Source organism: Camelus bactrianus, chromosome 11 (assembly GCF_048773025.1).
Source record: "Camelus bactrianus isolate YW-2024 breed Bactrian camel chromosome 11, ASM4877302v1, whole genome shotgun sequence".
NCBI classification, from domain to species: Eukaryota; Metazoa; Chordata; class Mammalia; order Artiodactyla; family Camelidae; genus Camelus; species Camelus bactrianus.
The window spans coordinates 61170016-61193295 of NC_133549.1; the positions used below are offsets into that span (position 1 = coordinate 61170016).

Genomic DNA, 23280 nt, shown 5'->3' on the forward strand with positions numbered 1-23280 from the left:
CTAGGGAATTCGATTGCTGTGGTTTGATTACCAAATAACCTAGAGTAGATGTGTGCTTTAAAATGAGATGTAACTCCTGAATTGGCAGAGTGATCAGAGATTGGATTTTACGTGGGGGAGGTTTAAGGGCAGTTAGAGGAGCCATGAGGTCCTGTCCTCTCCACTTTTTGTTCATTTGGTGTTCAAGAAACAATTCTGTTACCACAGAGCTTGAAGTTTAACTAGGTAAATGTATTTAACTCATAAATATAGTACAAGGTAGAATGTGATTAATCAAGAGACAGGATAGAGACATAGTGTTAGAGCGAGATAACCTCAAGAGAGCATCTCATCCCTGCTTTTCAAAGTGTGCCCAGGAGCCAGAAGCTTCAGCCTCACCAGGGTAGAATCTCAGGCCCTGCTGAATCAGAGTCTGCAGTTTAACCAGATCCTCAGGTGATCTGGAATCCATAAATTAAAACTTGAGCATCACAGTTCTGGTCTGACTCCATCATTTTACAGGTGAGGAAACAGGCCCTGAAGGATGAGACAACTTGGCTGGTTTAGTGGGAGAATGAGGACTTGAGCCCAGTGCCCCAGGTTTTGGTAGGGCTGGGTCTGCACTGTGCCACCCTAGTTAGGAAGTACTTTGAGATTTCAGAGAACATTTGTCTCTTATCAGGCTTCTGTCAAAGCTTAGAAAGGTAAAGGTATGTGTAAATTCACTCCTTTCATTCCCCCCCTCCCCTGTACCTAGAATCTTACTGATTGAGGACCACTTGCTTTAGCTATCCTCTCAGAACACATTTCTTAGAGAAATCATGTTGATCATAACAGCTTTCTTCCTCAAGTACATTCTCTTCCCAAAAAGATCTGTAACATTTCTGGGTACTGGATAATACTCCTATGCTCAATCCGAGACTCCATGGTTAAAATTATTTTAAGCTCTTAATCACTTCTTGTTACTCATTATTATTTTCAGGAATAAATTGAGACCTAGAGAAAAAGTTCAATTACTATTTGAAGAATAAAAAGCCTCTGAAACAATTGAAAGGGACAACCTTGCTTTTTAAGAGTGTTGCTTGTTTCTTCCTTACAAAGGCAGAAATGAAAGAATGCAAACAGCATGCATTGCTGGAAGTACTGTTCCCCACTGTTGCCTTTACCGCTGTTTTACACTGAGCATGATTTATAAACATGCCCAGAATATTTCTAATCTGAGTTGCAAAAGTGATTCTCTGATGTATTTTTTTGAGAAATCAATGGCACAGGGGAGGGTATAGTTCAAGTGGTAGAGCGCATGCTTAGTGTGCAAGAGGTCCTGGGTGCAATCCCCAGGATGGCCTATAAATAAATAAATAAACCTAATTACCTCCCCCTCCAAAAAAAGACATCGATGGCACATTTTTGGAAAAGCTTCAAGATAAGTCATTTTATACCTGACAGATTTGCTTTTTTGCGTTTTTAAAAAACTGAGGTAAAGTACACATAACATAAAATTTGTCCTCTATCATTTTTAAGTGTATACTTCAGTAGTGTTAAGAATATACACATTGCTGTGCAACAAATGTCCAGAACTTTTTCATCTTACAAAACTACATTGAACAACAGCGCCTCACTTTTCTCTCCCCCTAGCCTCTGGCAACCAGCAGTTTACTTTCTGTTTCTATGAGTTTGAGCACTTCAGATACCTCCTGTGAGATCATAGAGTATTTGTCCTTTTGTAACTGGCTCATTTTATGTTTCATTATTAGCTTAAAACCTCAAACATTTATCTATGTTGAAAAGAAAAAAAAATTATCCATGTTGTAGTATGTGTCAGAATTTCCTTTTTCAGGCTGAATAATTGTACTTTGTGTATATGTATCACGTTTTGTTTATTCATTCATCTATTGATGGATGCTTGGGTTGCTTGCACCTTTTGACTGGTGTGAATAATGCTGCTGTGAACATGAGTGTACAGTGCTTTTCGCTTTAAGAAGCTTTGCTAAATTATCTGTGAATTTGTTAGTTAGGAACATTACACTAGTTCGAAACTGATCATTTTTGTCTTTCTCCTTGCCTGGTAACTATAACCTTATGTAAGGTACTTGACCACTATGAGTCTGTTGTACCTCCTTATGTAAGAGATGAAACACATTCACAAAACTGTAATATTAAATATAACACAAATAGAAGGAGGCCAGTGACTGATCATTTAATCCATTTGCTTTCAGTACTTCTGAATTTTTTGTTTTGATGAGTTGGATCTGAAAACATCTCCACCATAATATTAAATATCAGTATCATTAATTCCTCAACTGTATAATGTAAAAATTTTTTTGTCTTAAAAACAAATAGTAGCTATAATGTTGAAAAGGAAGAGTGAGTTGATACAAGAGAAATTTGAACATTACTATGTGGTAAGTAATTTTCTGGTTGTAGGTTGTAAACTACTAACTGGTGGTTTCTACAAAATAACACTTGTTTTGAAAGGAGCTTGTTAAAAACCAAGAAGATACACATTTTGAGTAACAATCTGATTATAACTCTTGATTAATCTCTGAAGAATGTGGGTCAGTAAAGGAGTTAGTGCCTGGTGTTAACCCTGATTGCTTATTGGTAGAGCTGAGAGACATTGTCAGTCCTCTCAGATGCTACCCTAATGGATTCCCCAGCTTTAGGTATAGCTGTCATGGTTTGATGTGTGGCAAGAAACTATTTTCTTAAAAGTGGTTTTTTTTTTTTTTTTTTTTTTAAGTCAGAGGAACTCAGAAATGTTTGTCTTCTAGGCTCATCAGCAGAGCAGACGAGCAGATCGTTTATTAGCTGCAGGGAAATACGAAGAGGCTATTTCCTGTCACAAAAAGGCTGCAGGTGAGTACTCTTTTTAAGATGTACTGAGTAAAACTGCAGGGCAGTTTCTTTCCTCCAGTATCTTCCAACGTTTTATTTAGAATGAAAGTCACAGCAGTAGTGATGTGTTGTTGCCCTGCATATACCAGGTGGACACTGCTGACTCCTAGAACACCAGCCTGGATTATTTTTCAAGTGTGTTTGATTTCCCAGCTCCTCCTAACCCAGTCTTTCTAAGCCGTGAAGGTTTGCATATACCATATTGGTAACTGGGTCCTGAACACAGCTTGCTGAGCCTGACTGTCCCCAAAGACAGAAGTAATTGCAATTCAAATCTGCCAATTCATCTTAGTTATTACAGAGGAGTCTGGGTTTCAAATAGTTAGCCATTTCGGGTTCTGAAAGTAATAGCTAATTTAATTCCAGCCAATTTATTTTCACTGATTTTTTGTTTTCTAAGATGCTGATAATGCAGAACCCATTGAAACTCTTTCCTGTGGTCTTTCTTTAGCTTCCCTTCATGTTTCACCTGAAAATTCCTGCGTATAGTATCATGCTGCTGATAGCTTTCTTTTAGGTATGAAATTTAGAATAATCTGATTCTTATCAAACACCTAATTTTATCCCAGTCATACAGGCTAGCATATGTTGAACTCAGAAGTAGGTCTTGATACAGACTGGGTTCTGTTGGCTGAGTAACAAACCTAAAGGCTTTGGGATGGTGTTGCTGCATCCTAAACTGGTGTGGCCACCTTTCTTAGAGTACGCCCTGTAGTCTTTCTGCTAGAGGAAGGCACTCCTTTCCCTGTAGGCCAATATGATGATCAGAGCCTTGTTTTTAGCCCAGGCAGAGTCTGCCCCTCCTGTGTTGCCTTACTGCTGAAATAGAGACAAAACAGTGGACACTCGTTTGGATAAGTCCTCTCATGTCATTGATTTTTGCCTACAATTCAGTAATTTGCAGATACAATTTCAAGTCTCATTTTTGAAAAATTAGTTTAGCCACTGAAGTGGATACCCTTCAGTTGTAGGGCTGAGTGCATTGTATGTACCCCGTAAACCTGTGGATTTTTGTGGTGAGTTTTATGGGAGCTTTAGACAATGTTAAATGGCAGCTAGTGCTCTTTAAATCTTTCTGAAACTATATTTTGTTATGAGTCAAAATGTTAAATTTGTAGTCACTATAAAGAAAAGAGAATATATTACACTATTTAAGAAAACCATGTTGTGGACGAATAGTGAAATAATTTTTAAATGACCACTTGTTACATGTATGTAACACACGTTAAAATGGAATGATCAGCATATGCTGTGCGTGGATTAGTAGGATATTCTGAATATGTAAAAGTGGGAAACTTTCATTCCTAACCTACATCCCCTAGACTTAGTTTTAAGTCTTCAAATAAAGACTTGGGCTTTAACCGCCTCTCCACCCTTCTCTGTATCTAAATTCTGTGACTTTCTCTGGAGTAGAAAAGATAAAGGCAGCCTATTGGATCCCATTAGTCCTAATTATGGAGATAGGACTTAAGTGTGATTAGTTAGTCCCACTCAGCTGATTTGATTTGTAGTTTAGACTTCATTAAAAATAGCCTTGTGTTTCAGAGTGGAATTGTGAATTTAATGCTAGTTTGAAAATTAATGTGATTGGAATGAGCTAGATGTTTTCTAAGTTGACTTACATCCAGGGCTTGTAACAGGTGTTTTGGGGAGGTATGGATATAAATGTATTCTGAGGGGAAGGAACTTAGTATTTGCAAATCATTTTAGAGATATGGCCGGTAAGGTCATCATTTGAGAAAGACTGGTAGGAAGAAGGAAAGCCTGAAATGAGAGAATTTAAAGGCCAAAGAAGGGGCCTCTGTCAAAGACCAGAGGAGATTCTGAGACTCAGTTTACCCTGAGATTACACAGCTGAGGACTCAAAGCCTTTATACTTTGTAGTATCCGATAGTTTTATAAATGTGTGGAAACAGAGGTTATTTGATAAGCTGAGATACAAAACCCAGCAGGAAAAAGTCGCCTAAATTTGCAGGAGGTGGGGACGAGGAGATGTATACATTTTTACCACCCTATATTGAAAAAAAAAGCCTCAAGAAGCTACAAAATACCAAGGATTCAGCATTGTCAGAAAAATCTGTTGCTTTAAACCCTTGATTAGCAGCGGTAACTAGGTTGCTCAAATTCTCCCTTATCAGTCTTACGCAGTCCAGTTCTCTAAGCGGACTTTTCTTTCACAGACAGCAAAAAGAGCAAAAGCTTAACTAGGAAGTTAATAGTAGCCATTAAAAATGCTTAGAACTCAAAAGTGAACACTTCAGAAGATGAGCAGACCTCAGTATTACATGTTTGAAAACAAATCTTGTCCTGGACCTTCCTAAGAGACTGGTGTCATGAAAATGGTTCAGAATAGATCGGTCTTTGTCATTCAGAGGCAGCATTTTGCTGTGTGTGTGCAGGTAGGGTATACAGTTTATACATTGGTAGCAGTTCAACAGGTTCATGATAAGAGTAGTAGTAGATGTTATTTTTAAGAAGAAACGGATTCTTCAGATTTTAATTCCTTTTCCTTATCATTTCCTTAATATTTACTTTAAATATTAACCTGTATCATAATTGAAGGAAGCAGTTTAACCAGATTATTAGGTTTTTTTCTGAGGTAAGCATTCCTTACCTACATTTCTGTCTTGGTGGGCATTTTTTCCTGTTATGGCTCTGGAGCAAATCCATGACCATGCAATCAGATTAAATTTTTTTTTTCTTTTAAAATAATTAGAAATTTTTCTTTTCTTTTAAGGCCCAGATTTTAAGTTAAAATGTGGGAACTATTTTAAATGACAGTGTGACTCTTGCTAAATTCTCTGTGCTTTGGGAACTCTGTGTCTTTGGGTATCTTCTGTCATGTTACAGTTTCAAGTTTCTACAAAGGGAGGCAGTCCAGTTGGGTTAAGCTTGGTTTTGCAAAACTGTTCCATTTGTTAAGAAAGGGGATTTAAAGCAAACTGTAGTCCAGACAGGGGTACAAGTGTATGCAGACATAAAGGGAGGGATGTCTCAGGAATTAATCCACAGTAAGAGACAGACTGCCTCAGCAGACTTAAACATGAACAAAAGGGAAAGAAATAGTCAGTATGCAGCTATACAGATTTAATATAGGAATAAAAGACAAAATGTTGAGTGAAAAAAATGTGAGTATGGCTGGAGCAAAGGCTATGTAATCAACCCTGTATTTTCTGTTAGGGAGGGAACATCTAATTAACCTGTCTTAAAGACTGTGGTAGGACCTGGCAGGCAACAGTTCTGAGTCATGAACTCAGAAAATCATTAAAATATTTGGATTGACTAGACAGAAAACAGTGCCTTATAGTACCTGGGAAAAGGCAATAAAGTACTTAAGTGTATGAGAGATGCCAAAAAGTTTATAGTGAGCAAGAGATAAAAAAAAAGATTAATTGTGCATGATCTATTATTAATACTTGTTATTTATACCCCATTTTGTTCCAGAGAAGATATAAAAGGGCTTACAGAGGAATACAAAAAAATATAAAATGTAATCCATAGAAAGATAGAATGGGGAAGGACTGGAACTAGAGTTCACAAAATGTATCATGAGTTCTTGCATATTTGATAGAAGGGGAACACGGCCTTAAGCTTTCTAGCAGTCAGCTCAGAGAGGAAAATACGGAGTTTTACAGTGACAGTTTAAATTCAAACAAACTAAGTCACCTAGGAACTGATCGTAAGATCAGAGAGGAGAGAGGTTAAGTTATTGACCATTTGTCATGTTCATAAATGTCATAATATTGCCCTCAACTACCGGCCTGTAGATGTCAGTAAGTTCTTAGGGCTTTAAGTACTGAATTCACAGTAGGCTGATGGCATGCCTCAGAAACAGTTTAATAAAAGTTCTACGGGAGGGTATAGCTCACTGAGTAGAGTGAGTGCTTAGCATGTTCGAGGTCCTAGGTTGAGTCCCCAGTACTGCCATTAAACAAACAAACAAACAAACCAAATTGCCATCCCCCTCAAAAAAAAAAAAAAGAATTAGAAGAAAAAAGTTCTAGAGGAGGCCACAATGATAGTCCAGGTATTCACTGCTAGTTACTCGCTTGGTATTTTTGTGAGCATGATGAGTAACAGGGTTTTGAGAGGTTCTTTGATAGGCTGAATTTTAACTCTCCTTGTTTTTCTGATTATGCCATTTTTAATTCCTTAATTGTGAAATCTACAGGGATTTTAAAGAATAGACCCCTCCAAGATGAAGTATAGAATATCTACATTTGATTAACATTGATACCTTTTTTCGAGAAGTTAAGAATCTTTTCTTTCTCTCTTTTTTTTAATTAAATATTCACCTTGTTTCTTTTCAAGAACAGAATAGCTATGTATCAGAATTCCTTCTAAGACCAGTTCACTTCGTTTGTAAGGAGTATTAAAACTCTTTGACCTATAAATTACAAAAGTGACAGCACTCATATTTTAATGTGCCTTTTTTTTTTTTTTTTAAACTAGGTTATCTTTCTGAAGCCATGAAGCTGACACAGTCTGAGCAGGTGAGACACTTCAACATTTTCAGCAAGGGTCTGAAGGGTTTTCTTGTGGGGACTTGAATTGTGTGTAAAATAAAGCATTGTGCCCCACCCAAAGCACTGCAGTCAGAACTACATAAAATGGGCAAGAGACGAGTGCTTCAGGAAGAAAACTGAATAAACTGCTGTTGATGTAGCAGACTTGGCACGTGGAAACTGCTGTCCTTTTTTCCAGGGGTTACTCATAGATCTTAGATTGCCAAATGTGTCCTTTAGAGACCCTCTTAGGGCCTTTCCTGATCATTAGCTCAATGTCAGTAAGCAGGCTTGGCCAGAGGGAAAATCAGTTTGCCTTACCTTTGCTTTTCAAAGATACTTTAAATTTGGACTTGTGTTTTCCTGATTTTCTAAGCAGTTCTGGCTTTAAATTGTCTTCTGTGTTTGGGGAGGGCCTGCCTAGGTTTCTAAGGTGATTCCTGATTATGAAAGTGGCAGGTACATAGGAGGTACTTGGTAAATGTTTGTATAATTGAATTAAGAAGATCTGAGGGGATATCAGTGGCAGGGAAAAAACCCCAGCTCCTTAGACAGACCGAAGAGAATCTAGGTGTTTGTTCCATTCTGTACACTTCCCCTTTGCCTGCTGTGTTAGCCCTGAAATACAGATGTGCATCACACCTGCTGAACACCCTTCTTGAAACACTTTAGTTGTAGAATTAAAGTCTAGCACTGCAGAGGGGTAAGGTGCATTCACAGAAGGTCTGATTGACTGTGTTCCTTTGGAATTGGAATAGGACTCTGGACTTCTGAGTGAATGTTGTTGTGTTTATGAATAAAGATGTTCGCTTACCTAAAAAGACTTAGTTGTTCTGAAAAATGTTTGAGGTTCTACTGAATTGCAAACATAGTGTATAGAACAAATTTTAAGTGTTCAACTGAAATAGTTATTTACTGGACATTTCTAAAGAGACTTAAAATGTTACATTGTACCTTTCCCCCTGCGTGATAGGCTCATTTATCACTGGAACTGCAAAGGGACAGCCACATGAAACAGCTCCTCCTCATCCAGGAGAGGTGGAAGAGGGCCAAGCGGGAGGAAAGATTGAAAGCCCAGCAGAGCACAGACAGGGATGCAGCTGCCCAGCTCCAGGCATCTCACAAACCCCCTGCTGACGATGCAGAGGGCCACAGTCCCCTCCTTTCTCAGAAGTATAGCCCTTCCACAGAGAAACATTTGCCTGAGGTTCAGGGGGTCTTTGACAGGGATCCAGACACACTACTATTTTTACTTCAGCAGAAGAGTGAGCCAACAGAGCTGTGCATTGGAAGCAAAGCCCCAAAAGATGATAAAACAATAATAGAGGAGCAGGCAACCAAAATTGCAGATTTGAAGAGGCATGTGGAATTCCTCGTGGCTGAGAATGAAAGATTAAGGAAAGAAAATAAACAACTAAAGGCTGAAAAGGCCAGACTTCTAAAAGGCCCAATAGAAAAGGAGCTTGATGTAGATGCTGATTTTGTAGAGAAGTCAGAGTTGTGGAGCTTGCCGCCACATTCAGAAACTGCTGCAGCCTCTTCAACCTGGCAGAAGTTTGCATCAAATACTGGGAAAGCCAAGGATATTCCAATACCCAATCTTCCTCCCTTGGATTTTCCATCTTCAGAACTTCCCCTTATGGAGCTCTCTGAGGATATTCTCAAAGGACTTATGAATAACTAAAATGGAAGGCCGTGGAAGAGGCGAGAAGAGGAAATAATACAGTTAATCCAGCAAAAATAAAAAAAGGGAAAACCACATGCAAGGTAATCCCGGAGATGCTTCATCATCTGGCAAACCCTGGAGAAGAGGCATCGCAGGACTTGGAAACAGTCACTGTGAAACGTGTCGTGCATCTGACTCACCGACTCGAGTTAAATGATTCCAGACACTAAGCTCTCGGAGGTTCACTTTCTCCTGATACAAACCAAATGGCTACCTGGAATAATTTTTTCAAGCAACAATTATTTTTCTTATCTTCAGGGTTAAAATGTATAAAAGTATGTTATGTGTAATTAATCTATAATGCCATAAATGATAATACAGAACCTAAATGATATGGTGGCCTGAGGGCCTGCCTTGTATTTGAAATATGCTTTCTATCATGCATTGACTGTATGCATCTTGTTATGCACATTTCGTTGGTTTGAGGTGTGTAAGACACACCTTTCTAGAAGAAACTGTGCCACACTTTGCACTACTCGTAACATAATGATAACCTCAAGACTATCAGGAGAAATATTTAAATTTCCATTTTATGAAGAAAGGAACCAAATTATTAGTTACGCTTTTTAAAAAGATTACCAGTTTACATAATTAATCAGGGTGCGTTTTAAGTTCTAACTTTTTTTGTTTATTGTGTAATGCATCATTTGAAAATTCCAAGGAAATGTCCTTATGTTTTTAATGATGCATGAGTGGAAGTAATGCTGGTTGGCAGTATTTGATTGTAAGAAATCAATAAAGTAATTGTATTTTATACCTTCGTTGAATGTGGTTGGTAGATAAAAAGCACATTTTGTATGGCTTCTGTGTTGGAAATTTTCAGTATGAATTTGAAAAGATTCTGTCAAATGATTGCTTTGGTATGTTGAAACTTTTTCTTCAGTATTTTGTAGTCAGTAACCCCTACAAGCAGGGTGGAAGAGAACAAGGGAGTTCCTGAGGTTTAAATGTATTCCCAACCTTCCTGTGCCAGCACCTGCTCTCCCAGTCAGAGCACAATGGTTGCAAAGCACTACATAGACATTATCCTCTCTGTGGAGTCCAGTGATGTTCCAGGAGTGGTAAGGGGAAGAGGAGGATGTAAGTGAAACACCTGGGTATAAACCACTGGGTATGTTTAAAGCATAAACTCAGTTTATTGTGGGGGAATTTTGGGAGGGACGGAAATACGGACTAGCACCACGCTGCCTCTCCTGAGGGAACTGGGAAGAATTGGGTTGAAGGGGTAGGGTTGGGCTCCCATGTTTAGTGTTGACTAGCAGTACAGTGAGATGAAGTGACCATGTAGAAGTCACTTTTCCTGTCTCATCTTGCTGCAGATGAAGCCAAAAATAAACTAGCTTCTTAAAATATCTTAAGACTTCTTTTCTCTGTAATGTTCATCATGCATCTCAGTGTTGTAGTATCCTTGACTCTGAGGGTATTTTGCTTGCTTACCCTTCCTTTAAAAATGGGATTGTTATGTTTTGACATGAACATTTTGTAAATCACCCTCCCATTCTACCTCTACCATCTCCCCTCCTCCCTGACTCTTCCCTCCCATGGGGAGTTTGTGACATGTGTTTTACAGGGGTCTTACTAACATACATATTCAGTGGACTCATTTTACTTTTCCATTGCTTTTGAAGCTTTTATTCACACTTTTTAGTACTCTTGTTTGATCTGGTTTTAAGTTTTGTATTTGAGTCTGTTGATGGAATGTATGTGCCCTTTGACCAGGTGACTTGGTACCTGTGTTTCTCTGTGGAGTAGGTCCTTAACACAAGAACGCTTAGGCCCTGGAAGAGCTTGCTTCCACTGAATGAAAATGCATGATGTGTGTTCTGGAAGTTTAGTAAAGGAAAGCTCTTGTCCTTCCTTACTCAATGGTGGCTTCTTTGAGCCCAGATAACTATCTGGGCATTAGAAAGCCTAGCCCTAAGTCCTTATTTTCAGCTTTTCACAGAATCTCAATAAAACAAACATTTATTTCAGAAAGTAGGTAGTAACAGTCTTAGCTATATTGCCATAGTAACTGCAGGTAAATCCGTACTTCAGAAACCATGCTTAAGAGAAGGGAGTAAGAAGATATTTTCAGAACAGTTCTTCAGAGCCATTGTCTATCTCTAGTGTTTTATTACAAGGTTATTAAAAAAAAGAGAAGTTTGTAAGTAAGTCAATTAAAATGTTTAAATATATTATCTTTTTGCTTTTAACACTTTCCAAGCACTTTGTTTTGTTGTTGTTTTTAAATTGAAGTATAGTTGATTTGCAGTATTACTTTGAGGTGTACAACATAGTGATTTGGTATTTTTATACATTATACTGCATTAAAAGTTATAAAATATTGGCGGTATTCCCTGTGCTGTAGAATAGATCCTTGTAGCTTATTTATTTTATTGATAGTGGTTTGTACCTCTTAACCCCTGCCCTATTTTGCCCCTCTTCATTTCCCTCTGCCCACTGGTAACCAGTAGTTTTGTTCTGTCTGTGAGTCTCTTTCTGTTTTGTTACATTCATTTATTTTTTGAATTTTTTCTTTTTTCTCCTAATTTATTTTTTATGGAAGTGTAGTTGATTTACAATGTTAGTTTCAGGTGTACAGTACAGCAGAGCAATTCAGTTATACATACATATATACACATTTTCAGATTTGTTTTTAAGTGATACTGTACAGTATTTGTCTTTCTCTGATGTATTTCACTAAGTATAATACCCTCTGGTCCATCCACGTTATTGCAAATGGCAGAATTTTCATTCTTTTTTCTGGCTGAATAATACTGTATTGTGTGTGTGTGTGTTGTATATATGTGTGTGTTTGTGTATACACACATACGCATATCACACCTGTTGATGGGCACTTAGGTTGCTTCCATATCTTGGCTATTATTTAAAAAAGCTGCTGTGAACATTGGGGTGCATGTATCTTTTGGAATCAGTATTTTCGTTTTCTTTGTATACATATACCCAGGAATGGAATTGCTGGATCATACTGTAGTAGTTGCTGCACCAATTTACATTCCCACCAGTGTTCTAGGGCTCCCTTTTCTTCACATCCTCGTCAGTATTTGTTGTTTGTGGTCTTTTTGATGACAGCAATTCTGACAGGTGTGAGGTGATAATTCACTGTGGTTTTGATTTGCATTTCTTTGATTAGTGATGTTGAATATCTTTTCATGTGCCTATTGGTCATCTGTCTTTGGAAAAATGTCTACTCAGGTCTTCAGTCCATTTTCTTTGTTTTGGGGGTAAGTAAGTAGATTCACTCATTTATTTATTTAAATAGAGGTACTGGGGATTGAACCCAGGACCTTGTGCATGCTAAGCACACACTCTACCACTGAGCTATACCCTCCATCATCCTTTAAAAATTTTTTTTTGAAAAAAATTGAGCCGTTTATATATTTCAGATATTAACCCCCTATTGGTCATATCATTTGCAAGTACTTTCTCCCATTTACTAGGTTGTCTTTTTGTTGGGTCATTGTTGCTGTGCAAATGCTTTTAAGTTTAATTAGGTCTTGCTTATTTTTGCTTTTGTTCCTTTTGCCTGAGGTGACACCAAAAAAATGTTGCTGTGTCTTACTTCAAAAAGTGTTCTGCCTGTGTTTTCTTCTAGAAGTTTTATGATTTCTGGTCTTATATTTAGGTCTGTACTCCCTTTTGAGTTGATTTTTGTTACAGTATGAGAAAATGTTCTAATTTCATTCTTTTACATGTAGGTGTCCACTTTTCCCAGCACCACTTGGTGAAGAAACTGTCTTTTCTCTATTGTATATTCTTGCCTTTGTCATAGATTAATTGACCATATGTGTATGGGTTGATTTCTGGGCTATCTTGTTGCAATGATCTGTGTGTTTTTGTGCCAGTACCATACTGTTTGATAACTGTAGCTCTGTAGTATGGTCTGAAGTCAGGGAAGCACGATACCTCCAGCTTTGTTCTTGTTTTTGTCACGGTGGCTTTGGTACTTTACTTTGGATGTCTTAATTTTTAGGGCCTCTTAAGACCTATTCTTTATTTAAAAAAAAAAAAAGTTGACGTCCAGAAGGTTAGTAGTTAGGTGACATTTTATGCCAGATTGGGAGCAGGGAAGAAAGATGTCCAACTAGCAGTTTTATGCGGTTTTTTTCTGGGTCACATTATAGGCCTGCACCTCAGCTACTCTGCTTCCCAAGAGAAGTTAAAGTTCGGAAGTTAAACTGACGGAAGTTCAGTTTGTCCTTACAATCAGTTGCAAAAACCCTAATGTCCATTCTCTGTGGCATCCCTTTTCATCTGTGAGGAGTTGTGATTAATGTTTTGTTTTAAAAGATAAAGATTTGAATACTAGTGTGAAGCAGTCTCCTATATGGTGTTTGTTTATAACCTATTTGAAGAGTCAAGATATGAACTATAATAGCTATTATTTATTGAATCTTTCTAGACCAGTAGGCAATATATGTGAAGATCACAAGTGACCTTTATCATATTTTGTCGTAATCCCACTGTATCCTAATTGGAGCCCCTCTGCCTGAGCAAGCGGCATGGCTGTTCACAAAGATTTGTCTGTTGTTCCAGCTGGAAGCCTGTCCTAAGAGTCACTGCTGACCAACAGTGCCATCTACTGGACCGTGAGAAACTTTCTTGTTCTTGTTGGTTTAAAGCGGTTTGTGGTGGGCGGCAGAGGTAAACAAAAAAATTCCTTAGTTGGTCACTAGTAAATACCTCGTATTTAAACACTCTAGTATTTAGTAAATAATTCTCATTTCAAGAGTGGTAATACATACATGTATAGGCAAAGAAATTCAAATCATTTGTAATGTGAATACAGGCCTCACATATTTAATGAACACCATCTTCTGCTACTAAAACTATAAAATACGTAGCCAGTGTAGCCTTCATAGAGTAAGTAATGGGGAAATGGCTTCCTAGGTAAAGAACAAAGGCACGGAGTCAGAAATGGGGAGGAGGAACTGCAGGCTTGGTCAGAATCAGATGCTCATGGATTGTCCTTTTGTTTGCTAAAAGTGAGGGGGCCAGGGTCAGGTCCTGGTCTTGAGGAATGGGAAATACCTGGAATGTTCTCAGTGTTAGGACTGATTGCTGAGTAGCTAAAAGAGTCCTGGTGAAGCTTGGCCAGATTTTGTGACTCTTAGTTTCTCTCTGGTAGACGTTAAACTGGAAAAAAGTAGGGGCAGTGATTTCTCGGTACGATGGAAGGAAAAGAGATGAAGGAATCAAGGATACAAGTGAGAATACCTTTAAGGTTACCAGAGTCCAGGAAGACAACGAATACAAGGCAGTTTAGATAATTGAGGAATAGGGTAGGATTTGAGGGACTAATGCCTCATCAGGGGTTCCCAAAGGTAAAAAAAAAAAGTTCCTAGAAAGAGGTAAGAAAGGAAGGTTGTGGTCTGACAAAGGGTTTTTTCCCCCCCTCACTTAATTTTTTAAATTTATTATTATTTTTTAAAATTGAAGTATAGTCAGAATGTTTTGTCAATTTCTGGTGTACAGCATAATGTTCAGTCGTACGTATACATACATGTATTTGTTTCCATGTTCTTTTTCATTATAGGTTGCTACAAGATAATATAGTTTCCTGAGCTATACAGTAGAAATTTTAAAATCTATTTTACATATACAGTTGTTAGCATTGGGATTCTTGATTTAAGGAATCAGATGACCTTTAGGCCTATGTTCCCTGGAAGTCTTCTCTCCCACGAAGTCTTGCTACTGAGGGTTAAGAAGTCGCAGGGCCTCTGTTGCCACCATTAGATCTTCATTGGCTTTATTTGTGTGTGTGTGTGTGTGTGTGTGTGTGTATGTGTGTGTATAAAATTGAAGTATAGTCAGTTTACAATGTTGTGTCAATTTCTGGTGTACAGCATAATGCTTCAGTCATACATGAGCATACATATATTCATTTTCATATTTTTTCACCATTTTAAGTTACTACAAGATATTGAATACTGTTCCCTGCACTATACGGTATGAACTTGTTTATTTTTTATTGGCTTTAGATTAGATTATTTGCCTGTTCTTAAAGGGAAATGGCTGTTTAGGGAGGGGCTCAGGTATCTGAAACAGATGTTAACTGCTGCCACAGAAATTCTTTAGTTTCAGAGTAAAACTGAAGTTCTGTGGAGGCAGGAGGGTCTTGGACCCATTTTATTCAAATACCTAACATTTGTGTATTGTGGTAAATTCTAGAAGGACTTTTGGCCTTTAAGGTTGGTTGAATATAGTACTTGAGGAATTTGAATGTTTGAAACATACTCATTTATTGCAAAACTGGCAAAAGAATGGGACAGCAACTCAAGATAGGGATTTGGACTTTGGCTCAGTTTTTCAGCCTAGCTGAAAATTAGCATTGCCTTTCCATGGTTATGTGGTAGTAAATCTATTTGTGGTTTATAAAGCCGTTAGAAATACTTAAATATTAGGGTGACATAATGTTAGCTGAAAAAAACAGCATACTAATTTGTATATAATACATTATCTCTGTTCTGTGAAGAGGAAAAATACCTAAAAAAAATTTGGGGAGCTAACAGATGAGCAATTTTTAAAACTCCCAGGGTTTTAAAAATCAGACAGTTCAGGATGACTTAGTGATCGTCTCTGTCTACCTTTAAACAAACTCTTCTCCCCAAAGTTCAGGGTAGTAGTGGTTCCTAGTTCACTGAGCACCAGAGAAAATGTATTGAACACCAGGCCCAGTAACGGTAGATGACCATATGAGGAGTAAGTATCTGACGTGAAAAATTCAACAAACTGCTAATGATGGGAAAGATATGAATGGAATGCTTAGACCAAAGTGTGGATTCCCTAAATCAGTGTATGTGAACATAGGCTATGGCAGACCAATTACGTAGTCTATGGAGTCATCCACTAACCAGGGATGAACGCTGAATAGAGTTTCTGGGGCTTGAAAATTTTGAAATTTCAGAACGTAACAGCCATTTCTCACAAGGCTCAATCTAATTACTACTTTCATTTCTGGGAGAGTGAGAGGATGACCAAGTCACATGACAACCAGTTAAACAGATGTGCCAACTTTTTAAGATTAGTCCTAGAATTTGTTTCTGAAATCCTATGGCTTCGGTGGCTTTAAGTTTTGATTTGAATAATCTTTTGTTGTACGGTCAGTTCAGCTGTTTTGAAAATGCAGATTTGTCACAGCATGATTGATGTATAGGGAACAATCTGAACAAACTGGTGTTTGCCTAAGGGGCAGTTTTGTCTCCAAGAAAAACTTGGACTGAAGAAAAGTGTGCCACCTGCATCTTCAGGGTGTTATTGAGCCACACCCACCCAACCCAGTGTTACAACTTTCCCTCTAATTTCAGATAATCCTCCCTCCACCACTTCAGAGTCTCAGTCACAAGCTGCAGCCCTTCTGATGCCCACTTCCCATCTGTCTTCAAGGTAAAGTGCCGTACTTGTAGTGTTAATCTATCTCTTAAACATTTAACCTACCGTAAAACTGGTACTGTCTTTTAAAAATGTATTTCTGATAAAGTTTTTGAATGTTATGCTCAAATCCCATCCCCCCACCCCCTTTAAGTCCTGTGGGTTTTATTGGACTTTTTGCACAGTGCTGTGATTTTTAGGAACTGATTGTAATGGGACTCAGTCTCCTTTCTTAAAAGGTTACAGGCTGGCTTTTTCTTTTATCTGGAAAAAGCCTAACAATATTTTTATTAAGTTTCATTCAACATAATTTGTTTCTGCAAAAGTATAGTTATTAGAAAATTTGCTGAAGAGTGCTTACATATACCACATAAGAATACTCATTTCCAAAGGAACTAGAGGACATAATATTACTAGATTGGCTAAATATTTCAGTTAAGAAAAGCACCTCAAGCCATCAGCATCTCTAGGTGTTTGATGTGAAAATAACTTGTACTCTACACAGTATGGGGGAGATGAGGCGACACTGCCTTGCCCATGCCATACCCAGCAGAAGGTGTCTTGACTTGTCTTCCTGACATTCACCTCTTACAGTGGCAGTCTCAGAAGCAGCTCCTACCCCTCTGCTTCTCTAGCACAAGAGTTGAAGACTTTGTAAGTCACTTTTGAAAGTATGTTCGAAGTCTCACATAGCTAATATGTCTATGGAAAAAGGCTGGAAGGCAAATTAAGTATGTCCACAAGATTTGCTCTGTCCCTTGTAAGACTGTACAAGTACTGCCACCTCTGAAGCCTTCCGTAACCCAGCAGTGCATATTACACCTTTTCCATGTGCTTTGTATCTTAGCTGACCCTTGAACAAGGGTTTTAACTCTCTGGGTCCACTTATATGTGTTTTTTTTCCTATAAATACTATAGTACTACGTACGTAACCCACGTTGGTTGAATCCCTGATGTAAAAACTGGATGTAAAGGGCCGACTATAAAGTTATATGTGGATTTTCAATTGTACGGGGGGTCGGTGCCCCTAATCCCATATTGTTCAAAGGCACACTGTTCTTGTTACCTAGTGTTTAGCATTGATGGCACAATCCTGAGGTTCCTAAGGGAATATCTGATCATATTACCAGTGCTAAACATATAGCAGATACTGAATAAATTATAAAAATTCTATCTGACAGTATCCCCACATACTGTAAGTCTCATGATTCCGAAGGCAGGGGCAATGAGTCCTGCATGTCTTCACCACGAACTCCTTCCACTTACTAAGCCTGTGTGGCCTACGTTGATCCTGTGCTTTTTCTGTCCTGCATTCTGTAAGAGCTTGATAGGACCTGTGAGTCAGTTACCATCCTCACTATGCTGGCAGAGGACTAAGGCTCTCCTTCGGGAAGTAGTCAGTTCTCATCTAACTTTGCACTTCTTCAGTTCCATTTGTTCAGACCCAGCTATCCAGATCTTTTACTTGTCAAATCTGGAGTCAAGGACTAGGGGCAGGAAAGCAGTGCTGAACTCCTAATGTGCCCTCAGAGTGTACCCTCTTTCAAAATGGGAGCCCAGCTCTGACCCACACATGTAATACATATCCTTGGTATACCCTCCATTGACCCCAGCCAGGGCTGAGGTCTTTTTCATATACAAAACACAGAAAAGACAGGCAGTCCTCCAGTCTTAGCTGCAGCTGGTTGGCTCATTTACAGACAACTGGCTGAACAGCTGAAGTCAGCTGTGAAAATCTCCCTAGTCCTGAAAGGAAAGTCACTTTGTATGCAGCCCGTGACCCAGAGCTTACTAACATTTTTTTTGGTTTGTTTAAAAGTCACTTTGCTTTCAGTGAAAGAGCCAGATTAATTACTGTGAGAACCAAAGTACTTTATACACTACTCAGTTCCTGAACCTTCCATGTGGTTTCAAGGCATAAGTATCAGGGTTGATCTAATTATTGTGTAACCAGGGATGTCATAAATTTTATAGTTGGGAAAGGTTTGAGTCTGAATCTTGTTGACAGACTTGGTGGCATATAGCTTTGTATCCTGGCCACGTGCTACACACCCCAATTCATACTGCACAGTACACCAAATAGCTGTACGATTTTAATTCAGTCTTTTCCCTCTTCTTGGCTGACAGTCCTGATCTGGTCTGGGCTTTGATAAGCTGGCATTTAGAAGCAGAACATGCTGAACCATCTGAGCCAACCAAAAGAACAGAGGAAACAGGTAAATGGTCAGAGGAATTGCTCCATCAGGTAATAACTCCTCAGCCTTCTAGAAAGATCAATGAATGTCTCTAATGATAAAAGCATTATGGTTCTGTCTCCACTCCCAACCCTACCCTCCTCACCAACAATTAGATCAATAGCATAGAATTCAGACTATGGATAGAATACTCAGATCAGACGACTGCTTTGAAAGAAGTCACACTGCCAGCCTTGATCTGCCTTAGCTTCAGCTATTCTGTAGGGGTTGTAGGATGGTTTAAAGGTGGCTCAAGCAATAGTAAGAGAAGCAAAAACCTTTTGGAAGAAAATCACCAAAGATTTTGGGCTCCTAGCAGACTTTAGGGGACCAGCAGGAGGTAGTGTATTCCAGAATTAGTATTATGGGCTTGAAATTAATTTCACATCAATTAAATCTGACGGAATATATGAAAGTGTTAAGCAAAAGATACTATTTAATGAGCTGAGGCACATTTTGGAAAGTGGTATTAAAGAGTAAAAAACTTAGGGAGGACAGGTATAGCTCAGCAGAAGAGTGTACGCCTAGCATGCACAAGGTCCTGGGTTCAATCCCCAGTACCTCCATCAAAATAAATAAATAAAAACCTAATCCCCTCCCCCAAATAAAATTTTTTTAAAGTGAGAAACTTAAAAAAGATTCACATAATCATTTGAACTCAGACTTAAAAAAAAAAAAAAACTATTGGACAAGTAATCATCCATCCCATTAACCCTTATTCCAGGTGGGGCATTGATGTGACATGTAACTGGTCACATTCCTGGCTGAACCTTGCCTGGAATAGAAGGTAGTCTACATGGAACTAACAGATGGTGAACATAAGCAACAGGATAAAAACTAAGCAACTTACAAGGTCACAATTTAGGCCACCGCTTTTTTCTTTTTAAGCTATAAGCTTTCCGATAAGAAAAGGCCATCCCTTCAGGATCCTGCAGGTGTCAGTGGAGGACTATATAATGGTAAGGATTATGAGAGCCTCAAGCAACCAACTAATAATAATACTCAGCTATTAAAGCCAAGACTCCAAATTAAAGCAGCTTACCAAGGTCAGACAGTAACAGAACTCATATTCAACCCAGGCTGACTGACTGACTGCAGGCTTTTTCCCTGCCACTGGTCTCCCCTGTCCCCCTCCCGCCCACCCCAACAGTAGATAAGCAGCTACCTCTGCCGTGAGAAACACTTGTTTGAAGTTGTTTGCTCACACACATAATCATGGTTACCTGTATTCTTTAGTTGGGCCACAGGACAAATAAGCTGAGGCACGCACTACTTGTGGTGCCTGTAGTAAAGTGTGAAGAAAGTGAAAAAACGCTTACAAGAGTAAAAGACGAGGAGATGTCCCAGGAGAGAACATGGTTATCACAACAGCATGCTGGTAGTCACCTCGATGATGAAGCCTCCAGCAGTAAGTGCAGGCCAAAAGAGGGAGAACTCTTAGACTAGCCAATTTTTGATAAAGTCCTTTTAATGGAAAATGTAAAACCCCTCTCAACTTTACAAAGCCATATGTAACACTTGCACTTTAACAAATAGAAGCAAGCCAATGTTTTAAAAAAATACATCATTAAATGTATATATGTATATATTTACATAACATATTAAGTTTAATATTTAGCTTTAAAAGTTCACATAAATTTTACCAAAATGAGACAATTTTAAATAAATTACACCTTTTGAAAATGTTTAATTGTACAGTCAATAGCTTCAACAAAATATTGAAGTGTCTGCATTTAGTATCTACTTTATATACTTTATATTTTACAAGTTTTACAATTATTTGGCAGTAATTTTCTGATTACGACATGTATGCTGTGCGATTCAGCAGTTTCCCAAATGCAGGCAATAGCTGGTGTTTGTGTCCTATTCTCACAGTAACTGTCTCAATGTAGTGAAAAATATCAGTTATTTTAGTAAACTGTACAAGGTCACATTTACACTTGATCAACAATATAGCATAGAATTTTGTATTTTTTTTCCAAAAATAAATACATCATTTTAAATCTGGCATTTTCACAAACATCATATACACTATAATACAAAAACAGCTATGAACTGCTGCTTTTAAAATTTAGCTTGTTTTTAATAACTAACATTGAGTCACAGGAGCTGTGACTTATGCTATACTGCCATGGTGTCAGTAACAAGTAATTACTACAAAGAGAATTTCTTGGCACTGATGGTTTTATGAAGCTTAAGTCAGTGTGCATACGTATCACTACTCAAGAGTAACTAATTCCAGTTCAATGGCTATAAACATCAAACTGGATCACACTTAATTTTCTTCCATATCCTCTACTTCATCTTCATGTATCTTCAAAGCTCTTACCATTTCCTTCACTGCATGATATAAGATATTTTTAACCTGAAAGAGATGTTGATATTTCTAATCACTTCAGCAGGAGATAAGTTAACAAATGAAAACTTTTTAAAGAGGAAAAGTTGTTAAACCAAAAGTTAAAACGAAGGCTACTAAAAGTCATACAGTTAAAATGCATACTGGTGTTAATCTTTGGTTGTTATCCTAATGTGACAAAAACTAGGCAATGATGGCCTAATGTTATGCATATATCATAATTTAGAATATAAAAAGCCTGCAGAACAGAAGCTAATTAGAAAACTTATCTCTTACCTGTAGTTTATCATCATAATTGATTTCTTCCTTCAAAAGTCGCAGTTCCTGTGTTAAATGAAATGACTGTACAAGATGTTCTGGAGACACAAAGTCTTCAGTCACCTGAATACAGCTGTGAAAATTCTGTACCTATCCCCAAAACAAAATCAGTAAAGTATAAATTTTAGGAGGTGGGAATAAAGAGAAGCAAAGTTGTCTGTTAACGGTAAACACAAGAGACAATTCACCAGAGAACTTACTTCTCCTAAACATCAAACACATTTCAAAGCAAACACCACACTATGAGAAAGTTGTATGTGTAAATGTAAAGTGATTTCATGTAAATGGAATGTTTTTAAATAATGAACTTTTCTAGGAATCATTCAGATAGGCTGATGATTAGATCCTAATTGGGTATTTTGTCAAAGTGGATTTTTAGGTGTTACTTTTAAAAACAAACAAAAAAAAACCTGGAAGGTATTTGTTTTAACAAGTCAGTGCAATCAATGTGGATGTCTGCTGTTGCTCCTCTGACTTTCAGCATTTGGTCATTTCACTGTTAATTTTTATACCCGAGAGTAGATTTAAGGAAATGAAACTGAGTTTGATTATTTGTGAGGAACTGGGATGAAAACGTAGTTCCAGACAGATCTATTGACCATAATAGTTTTAGAATTCTTCTAGGATTTTGTGCCCTTTCTTTCAAATAAATTAACCAATTAATGCTACCCTTCAATTTCCTGTTACAACTGTGTTTTTCTTTTGGACAGTTGTCTCTTAACTAAATGGTTTTCACAAGAAGCCAGTAAATATCCGTTACTTGTTTAGGATATACAGACCTACTCTGCACTTTACTATTTCTTAGAACTGCTTTGTGTCAATGCTCAGGATGACAGAAAAAGGACCAAGCTGATCCGATCTGGATTTTGTGATTTTTCTATGTTGTCTTCTAGTGATATTAAAAATCCTGGGAAAGGAGAAATAATTCTAATTTTTTTTGAAGTGTGAAATTGGGAGGAATGAGAATAGGGAGACAGTAAGTGGGGAATAGAGACTGAGGAGAAAAAAATCTAACAGCAGAATGATGAAATTCTAAAGGGGCTGGAATTCCTCCTCTGGGCATAATGACCACCTGAACAGATGCAAAGTCTGTGAGCTCTTTATTCTTTAACTCAAGCACTATGCCTCTACTGATAACTCGGTAGCATACATATATATTAAACATTTTCTTCCTTTAATCATTAGGTTGGCTCCTCTGGAGGATGAACATAGTGGCTGCCTCACATTCTTGGTACTGCTGTACAGTCTCACTGGATCTTCATTATGTGTCTGTAGAACAGAGGCTATTTCACAGAGCGGAAAACTACAGGTAAGATGTTCAGACCCTGTTCTAAGATAAATCAGCTAATGAATGGCAAGTCAACAGGAACCCAGCTCCTGTATTTTGTCTAATAGATACTTTACAGGCCTACAATAACTCAGTCATACCAGCATAGTCTCCAAATGCCCTGTCTTGTCTTAAACTTATCTGAACATGTATGGGCATCAAGTCCTTCTAAAGTGCTAGCATGTTACCTTTTAGCATGTGTACCTTTATTTTTTTTAAAAAACTTCTCAACTGATACTCTAATTTTGTTCATACATCGTTTGCCTGGTTTTCTTTAATTCTTTGTCCATAGTTTCATTTAGCTCTTTGAGCATATTTAAGATAACTGGCTTAAAGTTTATGTCTGATGTCTGAGCTTACTCACGGATAGTCTTATTTTTTCCCTATGAATGGTCCATACTTTCCTGTTTCTGTGCATGCCTTGTGACTTTTTTTTGAAAACTGGACGTCTGAACCTTATAATGTGATAACTGGAAATTAGATGTTCCCCCTGCCAGCAGGGTTTGCTGCTGTTGACTGATGTAGGCTGAAGCAAGCCATCTGTTTTGTGACTTTGCAAAGACTAT

The 23280-nt window shown here is 38.0% G+C and overlaps 2 protein-coding genes and 1 long non-coding RNA gene across 12 annotated transcripts in view; 2 read left to right on the forward strand and 1 right to left on the reverse strand.

Annotated features, from left to right (window-relative positions):
- The window catches only part of NRBF2 (nuclear receptor binding factor 2), a 29117-nt gene extending 19258 nt beyond the window's left edge, over nucleotides 1–9859 (forward strand). Inside the window, exons 2-4 of one of the 2 annotated variants that reach the window (XM_010957928.3) lie at nucleotides 2751–2835; nucleotides 7327–7367; nucleotides 8353–9859. In XM_010957928.3, the coding sequence (XP_010956230.1) occupies nucleotides 2751–2835; nucleotides 7327–7367; nucleotides 8353–9063 (837 nt within the window). In that variant the 3' untranslated portion in view covers nucleotides 9064–9859. The remainder of the gene's footprint in view (nucleotides 1–2750; nucleotides 2836–7326; nucleotides 7368–8352) is intronic. The other variant, XM_074374080.1, reaches the window with a different exon arrangement.
- A 6553-nt stretch (nucleotides 9860–16412) lies between these two features.
- LOC141579141 (uncharacterized) lies at nucleotides 16413–22956 on the forward strand. The gene is made up of 3 exons (XR_012510270.1): nucleotides 16413–16494; nucleotides 18607–18695; nucleotides 22573–22956. It is a non-coding gene; the product is annotated as an uncharacterized LOC141579141 (long non-coding RNA).
- The window catches only part of JMJD1C (jumonji domain containing 1C), a 257984-nt gene continuing 254864 nt past the window's right edge, over nucleotides 20161–23280 (reverse strand). For all 9 annotated transcript variants that reach the window (XM_074374078.1, XM_074374077.1, XM_074374076.1 and 6 more), the window contains 2 exons: nucleotides 21346–21477; nucleotides 20161–21078 (listed from right to left, as the gene is read on the reverse strand). In XM_074374078.1, the coding sequence (XP_074230179.1) occupies nucleotides 20989–21078; nucleotides 21346–21477 (222 nt within the window). In that variant the 3' untranslated portion in view covers nucleotides 20161–20988. The remainder of the gene's footprint in view (nucleotides 21079–21345; nucleotides 21478–23280) is intronic.